Raw genomic sequence first — 10,265 nt, 5'->3', positions numbered from 1 at the left:
GTCGCTGTCCACTGCTGTGGTGCTGCTCTAGTTCTGCTGTGAGGAGCTCAACCGAGCAGCTTCACCTAACGCAAACATGGCGACACGGGTAAGATATTCTTCCATTTCCCTTCTTAAACCAAGAAGCTTATATATTAGGATTTAACACTGCGTTAAAATGTAACACTATTTTCCACCTAAAGCGCTTTGGAGAAGAGGTTCGGCGTCGCATTTATTTTTTTAACGAAACGTATCAGTTTGATGGCAGTCACTTGGATATTTCCTCAGTATAACCAGCCAATATACATAGCAGGTGGCGTACCAGTCACCTTTGAACAGATAAACACTGATAGAATTGGTATTTGGTTTATATTATTGTTGTTATTATTAGCATGCTAATATGCGGCTATCGTACAAGGGTAACGTTACACGGGAAGTCGACCAATAATACTTACAATTCGCCATGAATACTCGAACATCGAGTCACGAAATCATTCAATTTTAGTAACTGTATGTTAAATGTCTATAATTGATTGGTAAACAGGAATATACAGAAGTCCATCGGTAAACAGGCTAAAGCTTAAAATAGATACGTAGAGGTTGTGTTATGCTGAAGCCTATCGATAAGGTAACGATAACGTTACAAGAGGAACCAGCCGACGGTGGATTGTTCAGTTATTCAGTATGGTTGATTATGATGTCAGTTTGCTATCATGTAACGTATTTCCTGCAGAAGAACCGTGTTATGACAGTACTGTGCTGTTTGAGCGGATTTAACCTTGACATGGCTCGCGTAATGCTCTCATAAGCTCCTCTCTCCACCGTGTGCTTCTGCTTGAAGAGCTCGTGATGTATAACCTTGACAAGCCTGCGATTTTTCCATTCAAAATGAGGCATTCGCTGGGAAATGACCACGGAAACACACCGTTCCCTCATTGCAAATATGTTTTGCGCGCATATCTCCAGCTCTCCCTCTCTCTCTCCTCTCTGTGCTGCAGGGTGCTCCTCTCTCTAGGTCTAAACGGATGCTTTGCTTGTCATTGTGAAAAATATCATCGTTGTTGCTGCAGTCTTAACATATATGTGTGATAGGCTCCTCCTGATAAGCTTTCATGTCTCTTTAGCATTTGGCTTGATTGATTTTCATAATAATTAAAAATCTTTCAATTGCATTGGTTGATATGCATGTGACATTGTTACTTTATCATGGCTCAAAAATTATAAATATTTATTTATTTATAAATAGAATTATGATGATTCTGATTATTATGAAAAAAACTGCATTATATGCAAAAATTTAAAAGAAATATACATAAAATATAAGAAATAAAATGATGATGATTATTATTGTTAATATTCTTCTTATTCTTCTTATTTTATTTATTCTAAATTAAAATCTTATTTTAATTGTTCAATTAATAAATATTTGTTTACAAATAATAAGGACTATCATATTTAAGTCTGTCTGTCTGTCTGTCTGTCTGTCTGTCTGTCTTCAAATAAAAAAAAGTTTTTTCAGGCTCTTATTCATCTATCCACTTACGTCACATAATTACATTACTATTAATCATGAATCTCATTACAAATATATTATTATTATTATTATTTAAACACTATAATATAATATAATATAATATAATATAATATAATATAATATAATATAATATATGCACTATATTTAAATATGAGCATTTAATATAAACTCACTGGCCACTTGTTTAGGTACACCTTACTAGTACTGGGATGAACCTCCTTTTGCCTTCAGAACTACCTTAATCCTTCAACAAGGTACTGGAAATATTCCTCAGAGATTTTGGTCCTTATTGACACGATAGCATCACACAGTTGCTGCAGATTTGTCAGCTGCACATCCATGATGTGAATCTCCCATTCTACCACATCCCAAAGGTGCTCTATTGAATTGAGGCCTGGTGACTGTGGAGGCCATTTGAGTACAGTGAACTCTTTGTCATGTTCAAGAAACCAGTCTGAGATGATTAATCTGCTGGAAGTAGCCATCACAAGATGGGTACGCTGTGGTCATAAAAGGATGGACATGGTCAGCAACAGTATAGGTAGGCTTTGGGATTGACACGATGCTCAATTGGTACTAATGGGCACAAAGTGTGCCAAGAAAAGATCCCCCACACCATTACACCACCACCAGCCTGAACCATTGATACAAGGCAGGAAGGATCCATGCTTTCATGTTGTTGATGCGAAATTCTGACCCTACCATCAGAATGACACAGCAGAAATCAAGACTGATCAGACCAGGCAACGTTTTTCCAATTTTCTGTTGTCCAATTTTTGGTGAGCCTGTGCGAATTGTAGCCTCAGTTTCCTGTTCTTAGCTGACAGGAGTGGCACCCGCTGTGGTGTTCTGCCTCAAGGTTCGACATGTTGTGCTTTCAGAGATGCTCTTCTGCATACTTCAGTTGTAACGAGGGGCTATTTGAGTTACTGTTGCCTCTCTATTAGCTCAAACCAGTCTGGCCATTATCCTCTGACTTTGGCATCAACAATCCGCTCACTGGACATTTTCTCTTTTTCGGTCTATTCTCTCTAAACCCTAGGGATGGTTGTACATGAAAATCCCAGTAGATCAGCAGTTTCTGAAAATCTCAGACCAGCCCAATTGGCCACATTCAAAGTCACTTAAATCACCTTTTCTCCCCATTCTGATGCTCAGTTTAAACTGCAGCTTTTACACACATGCACTCCACTAATAGCCATAAGAAAAGGTGAGCAAATGCAAATGACCTTGTGTGGATTGCTTTATTAAGCCCATCAGGTTCCCTGTTGTGATTCTACTGAAGGAAGAATAAATAGAGATGAGAAAGTGAAGAACAAACATCTCCAAATAACATCTGTTATTCAAATTGTTCTAGCTGATAAGATATTCTTTTGATTATGATGAAATACCTCTTGTAAGCTGAACTGATCAAACCAGACAAACTCTGTGTGGGCTTCATCACCCACAGACTTCACCTCAGTGTTAAAAACATAATACGTCTTAAAAAGTGTGTGAATGGTAAACCGTCTGCTTGTGTCTGTCATAATGCCTTCTCTAAATGTGAGACGCAGTGGTTTCTACTTTATATCTTCTGCGATTTTTCTGATGAGTTCTGCTCCTGGTTTTCTCTTCAGAGAATTTTTCCTTTAATTCCCCTTTAATGAAATGCTTCCTGCTTCTACACCACTAACATATATGTCTACTTTATTTAATAAATATGCCTTTATGAAAAATCCTTTTTACATTAGTTTACAGAAATGTAGCATGGAATAACTACCAAGCTCTAAAGTGTATTAAAAACAAATGAATAATTTATATTATTGATGCATTCACCCCATCAGACGAGGCTCTAATTAAAAACCTTGCAGGAACGCAGTGTTTTATTGTGGTGAATGTCATAAAGCTGATTTTAACTTTGCAGCAAATATGAGGGATTGCAACATCTCAATTTAAAGGGACAGTTTAATGGATTTTAGGTCACCATTTCACCTCTCTCAAGTCTCACAACCTGCATTGTCAAAATATTTGTTAATTAACAGTTGAGCAGTTCTGAGCTCATGATTCATGGCTGTTGTGATTTTTATTGAGATATAAAACAGTGATTCATATATTTTTTTGCAAAAACAAATAATTTTCCAATAGTTTTTTTTTAAATTTTCAATTACTTAATTGCTTAAAAACTCCATAATTGGTAAATGGACTTTTCAATGCACATAATAAAAGCATGGTACCTGGAAATTGCTAAAAACTCAGTTATACACTACCCGACAAAGTCTTGATCCGCAGATCGTCGATCCCAGCTGTTACACAAAAGCAAGATAATTTAAAGAATGTTGAAAAACCAAATAGCTGATTATGAGGGTAATCATTCACGTCCATAGTATTGACATTAAACCACTATTTTGCCATTGATTTCCTTCTTAAATCTACATTTTGTCTATTAAAAATAGTCTAACTAGTTCTTATATCAGTTAATTTGCAATGCTTCAATCTTCAAAATGCAATTATTTCACATCAAGCAGATAAATGCTTGTAGCGTGAGCCACAAAGATGATCAGAACTGATCTGAAGCAAAGACATAAAGGAACTTATTTTTCTTAAAGGCACTTGGTCTGAAGTCATCTCTCTCTGAAAAGTAAATGATTTCAACCAAGATCTTTATATATGGGGTGTAAAATATAATAATAAAAAAAGGATTGTAGTGCAAACTCATTTTAAGATTCTGGAACTTTGTTACGTATGAAATTAGCACAATATTTAAGATAAATTAAAAAAAGATCCTGGTCTTTTTCTTTTGGGACTCCTTTATAAAACACAAGCACTGTCATTGACCCTTGACACAAAGGGTTATAAATTGTTGGATAAACTGCTACTTGCGGCAAGAAAATGCATCCTTATTAGATGGATAAAAACACTCGCCCCTCTGTGATACAATGGTGCAGAGAGATTTTTGCAGTTTTGCCCCATGAGAGGATTGCAGCTGTGCTTAATGATAACATACAGAGTTTTCAAAATATATGTTCTCCTTTCATACATCACCTGCCCTCACATGTGAGAGAAATGGTATTGTGTGTCAATTAGGAATTTTTTTTTTGGAGGAAGGTTGTCGGAGGCTCATAGGGAATGGTCTTTTGTTGTTTGTTTGTTATTTTTATTGTTTTTTTCCTTTTATTTTGTTCTAATGTTCTTTTTTCAAATGACATGTCTATATTATAGGAATGTGCTGAATATAAAATGTATATTTATAATGCTGTATATAAAATACATATATATTTTGTTTTATGTGCCTTTCCAGAGACTGTGTCTAATTGGTCTGTGACTAATTGGACTAATTGGAATTGATTCCCCCTTTTTTTTTTACCTCACCTCCGTCTATCTATTGGCTTATTTACTTATTTTCTTATTTTTAAGGATTACTACAATTTCTACAACTCATTACACATTTTTTTTGTAAAACTTTGACTCTATGTCTGTTAAAGCACATTGTACAACCAATTTGATAACCTTAAATAAACATGTTACAAAAAAAAAAAGATTGTCATGAAATTTGTTTTAGTAAATGCTAATTTATGGTCAATTTTAATGCTTATTTTTAATTCTCTTTTATTAGTTTTTTTATACAATTTTTTAAAAAGTTTTCTGTATTCAACCAGTCATGAAACTCAAAGATCTGCATTTTTCCATAACAGAGATATTTTCTCTGTGGTAGTAATCTTCATGTTTTACATCTTGTGTGATATCAAGAACAGAGACAAAATCCATAAAGTGAGCGCAATACTAGTCACTCTGCCATCCCAGTGTAATCCAGTAGAGTCTAGCCATCACAGGCAGAAATCTCAGAATCTGTTGAACCTCTGTTTGCCTGTTGATCATAACTTTGTGATATGTGCCACTTATGAAATGGCCAAATAAACTAATTATGTTTAATGATACCTCCAGTGTAGATAAAGTTATTAGCTGATTCCAGACAGATTTATCTTGTAACGGGACGTCCTCTGTGCAGTCAGGGGTTTCTCTCAGCTCTATTGATCAGGCTTCTCATTCCTCATTGAATATCTCTCTAGAGACCCAACCTTATTAAACATGGAGAGTAGGGCTGCTTGAAATAGATTTCTACTCAGTACACTGATGAAATGACACACAGCATTTTATTTTGTTTATTTAGCATCTAATACTGCAGCTGTATTTTGTTCAAAGCTTTTGATGTATAGACTTTTTATCTGTATAGCCAGATTTTTTATGTATAGACACTGCTCACCTCCCGTTTGGTATAAAATCTCTATATTATTTTTATAAAACTAGCAATAAATCTTTTATAATTAAAACTTGTTTACTAATTAGTAGGTGATAGCTGAAAGCTCTTGTAGATATTGATTTTGGAAATTATTATTATTATTAATTGGTATGTTCTGAGTAAAATGATCATTTGTGCTATATTTTAAATATTACAGTTAATAATATTACAGTTATTAATAGTTATTAATAAATATTAAATATATTACAGTCGCATGTCAGTACAATTACAAAAGAAGATGCTTCAATCCCGGTTTGTGGACATTAAATCAGGTTTATTTGTACATTAACATAACGGATATTCATACAGCCGTGGATATTAATGTGTGTCCTGTCACATTTGCCGTGCAAAACAGTGTAAAGTTAAACATATATGTGTGTGTGTGTGTGTATACAGTATATGCGCATATGTATGTATGTAACTTTGTAATGACATTGTGTGTGGCTCATTGTTGCAGAAAGACTTGAATTAACTTCACAACAAACACATCAAATAACCTTTGGGAAAGTTCTTACTGTAGTTAGGGACATCTGCTTCAGTTTTGTCTGTCACTGTGCTGTTTATCTGATGTGCAGAGAGATCTCTATGTCTCTAACACGCACGTGGGAACGGCGGGCGGGGAGAACCAGCTCATGTGCATTAAAGGCACAGGCACCAAAAACAGATACACTGTCCTAACAAATCAGATTTCCCATATTCAGAAAGATATAATAAATAATCTGATGGTATTTTGAGTTGAAACTTTACAGATTCACATTCTGGAGACACAAAAGACTCATCTCAGGGGTAAAATAGGTGCCCTTTAAATAATTCTAATGTAACATGTAGCATATATTCTGCTCTCACTGACATATATTTTTATTTGCAACTGTAATGATGACCTGTGCGTGTCCACAAACGATACTTTCTCTAGCATGTTGATTGAACATTTCACATTTAAAAAATTCTGTCAAAATAGACATTGCCCAACCATATCAAGCTTTGGTTTGTCTGTGATTCGCCTTTGCTGCTGTTGCTCTGCTCTGCATGCTGCCACACGTTGCACACTTTTCTCCACCACATGCTGTCTTCAGTTCGATGTGGTGCTGGCTGTCTCAACTGTTTGTCTAATGTCCTTCTGCCCTCCCTCTTGCTTGCGTGCATTCATTGGCTCCCAAGGTTGTAATATTCTTCAAGGTATGTATGCTTTTCCGAACGCCCTCTGCCTTCGCTTGTCTCGCTTGCCAGATTGAGCTGTTTTGCTTCACTCTCACTAGTTTTTCTGCTCGCTCTTAGTGTCCTGAGAGCAGGCAGGCTGTAACCCCAGTTGCTATGACCCTTCTTGGTACATTAGCGGCTCGAGGGAGTACAGTGCCTTAAAGTGCATCCCAATGCCATGCACACAAACCATCACTGTCAGGACAAACAGAGGTTCAGTTGAGGTTGATTAGTAAAGGGCCAGCAGTAATGGGTGAATGGTGTGAGGGGGCCTGTGGTGATGTTTGTTTTGTGCGCTGGCAGGGAGTCATGGATTATTGCTTTTCTGACCTGAAAACTAAAGTATCTCCATTTGTTGGACTGCTCTTCGGTAACTGGATTATGTCAGCCTGTTGAATTAGTATCTACACCAAGGCTTTAATTCAGATATTACAGTTAGTACAGCAATTATAGATTCAAAGTCTTGCTTTAAACGGACTGTTTACCCAAAAAATGAAAATTCTATCATTGTTTATTCATTCTTTACTTGTAATAAACCAGTTCAAGTCTTTTTTTCTCTTGAACACAAAAGAAGCTATTTAGAAAAATGTTGGAAACCTTTAACCATTGACTTCCATAATATTTGTTAGTTAATGCACTGAAAAAAAACTGTTGCAAACAATTTATTTGTGTTGATTTTAAACAAATGAAATTGAGCAATATTCAACTTAATTTGTTTGTTTAAATTCAACACAAACAAATTGTTTACAACCACTTAACGTAAAAAAATTGAGTAAATCCAAAGAATCATCTTTGAATAATTTTTTTCAGTGTGGTTACAGGTTTCTAACCTTTTTCAAAATATATTTTTTGTGTTCAACAAAAAAGTAAACCCATAAAGGTTTGGAACCTCTTGAATTGGGAGTAAATTATATGTTTTTTGGGGTTAATGATGCCTTGCTTTACTTTTTTATAGAATATTAGTTTTTTTGTATCTATGCACACCATTATTTTGTCATTTCTTTACTTTTTTACTTGTATTTTTGAAAACTTTTTATTTGTGTATTTATTTATTGTGTTATCTCTTTTCTCCTCTTCTCTGATGATGAGTTTACAGGCATGAGGACGGGGCAATCTGTCACTCATTTGTGATCAACCAATAGCAAACCACAATAAGGGCTGGGCGAAATAAATGCAATCTTGACAATTATCTTTCATATTGAACGATAACTATATATTTTGATATAAGTTGTTTTGTTGATTTAAAAGAGTACTCCAACAATGACTGAAGCCACAAAAATTAGAGAATCCATTGAATAGCATAACATATTTTAGGCTGATACATTTTCGGTGGCCAATAATTCGGTACATCTCTAATTTCAACACACTTTTAAATTGCTATTGTTGCATATTTGTGCTATGATTGGCAAAAATAGAGTAAAAAGACCAGAGCTTATCATTGTTATTGACATAGATTTTATCACGATTTGATATAATATTGTTTATCGGCCCAGCCCTAACCACAATGATTCCGTCATTTCCTGATGGACAAAATCAAGTCATTTTCATATATTTATATGAAGAGGTTTTTACTCAGATATATCACAGTGGAGTAGAAAAGACTCTTGCAACTTCAGATTCATGTCAACTTTTTTTTATTGTCAGAGATTTTTTTAAACATTTGTACATTTGACAGCTTTCCATTGGTGAAGTACTTTTAAAGGGGTATCTTTATACCTCACACTTTATACTTCAGTATACTTCATATACACTAAGTATACTTCAGTTCTTACTCAGAAGTTAACACAAAAAGTATAGACAAACCCAATAGTGCAAAAGAAGCAAACACATATGAATAGAACTAAGACGATTTTAAAATCCCCTGCCCAATACATACACACAGTCATAAAATGATTAAAACAATCAATACATTAATTAGTAATGATCTTTTTAATAACAGTACAAATTGAGTTTTTAAGCAAGAAACAGTGTAGATTGATTTTACAATTTTCCATCAGGATAACTATATTTGAGGACACATGTCATCTGAAATATTGAAAAGCTCTGTGTAAAATGCATTTGATGTCAATTTCATCATTAGCACAGTATGTGTGCAGCCTGATTTTTCTAATGTGCACTAAATTACACTTTGGGCTTTTGGATTTTTAAAAAAGATTATTCCTTGTCCATTTCCTGCACTTTTTCTACAAAAGTTTTAAGTGTTGATATCCTTTAATCCTATTGCACATTCACTCATCAACACAACCTGTTGTTTTTGCCTCTTCTGGAGTTTGTTCTTTTTCTTTCTCCTGTTTCTTTTCTAAATGTGAATCACACTTATGTTTATGTGTTTTGGGAGAGCTTGATGAGTTTATGTGTTGTAAATCCAGCAGCTCTCATCTCTCCACTGCAGTGCAGACTAACATAGCATCACCCATCAGCCATCGTACGTCAACTAAAATGATCATTATTAAGATGTTTAAACAATGAAGTAGGTGTTCTTACACATATTTGAGCATTGAAATATGAAATATTTTATAATATAATCAATTTCAGTGGAGAATATTTATAGTGCAGACCTTTCACATGCACAGCAAGACATATCAGAGCAGGAACGTTGTTGTTTTGCCCCTCCTTACATCCCCCAACCAATCGAATTTCAATAGGTTGTCACTTTGTGACATCATAAACCTTGGAAAACGGCACTTGTAGATCAGACAAGCCTTTCATTATAGTTATTAAAAAAGGAATATATATAATTTAAAAATATCCTTTTGGCCAAATACGCACTACTTAGAATCTAACATTTAAAAAGTAACAAAGTATATTTGGACCACTTTAAAGTTGCTTTTTATCATTCAGTCATTAGCTGATCACACTGTTATTTTACCATTTTGTTCCAAAAATATTTTAAGGTCAATTGCAGAGTGGTCATAATGCATATTGTTAACAAATTCAGTATATAATTCTAAAAAATTGTTAAGTGTAGAAATACTGTTAAACATGAATAATAAATGCACCTGAAATTATAGTTGATTATTTCATGTTAACTATTGCTTTAACTAATAAATGCAAGACTTTGTTAAAGATATTGAGCTGAAGTTCTACTCTAGGCCTGCACCATTAATCAATTTTAAACCGAAATCACGTTTTGAAAAGGTGCAATTTTCAAATCGCAAAAGCTGCGATTATTTCAATTATTGGGAGGGAGGTGAGCAGGAGTAATTAAAATGATCCAACTAATGTTACTTAAAAAGCAGACAACTGTTACAGCAGAACCCACGAGCCTCTATTTCACTG

At 34.5% G+C, this 10,265-nt stretch overlaps 1 protein-coding gene across 1 annotated transcript in view; it reads left to right on the top strand.

Annotated features, from left to right (window-relative positions):
- Positions 1-10,265, top strand: part of nsfa (N-ethylmaleimide-sensitive factor a) — a 33,633-nt gene continuing 23,368 nt past the window's right edge. Inside the window, exon 1 of the mRNA XM_056453807.1 lies at positions 1-88. Coding sequence (XP_056309782.1) covers positions 77-88 — 12 coding nt within the window. The 5' untranslated portion in view covers positions 1-76. The remainder of the gene's footprint in view (positions 89-10,265) is intronic.

This window comes from Danio aesculapii, chromosome 3, assembly GCF_903798145.1.
Source record: "Danio aesculapii chromosome 3, fDanAes4.1, whole genome shotgun sequence".
NCBI lineage: Eukaryota > Metazoa > Chordata > Actinopteri > Cypriniformes > Danionidae > Danio > Danio aesculapii.
This window is presented reverse-complemented; position numbering and strand designations above follow the sequence as displayed.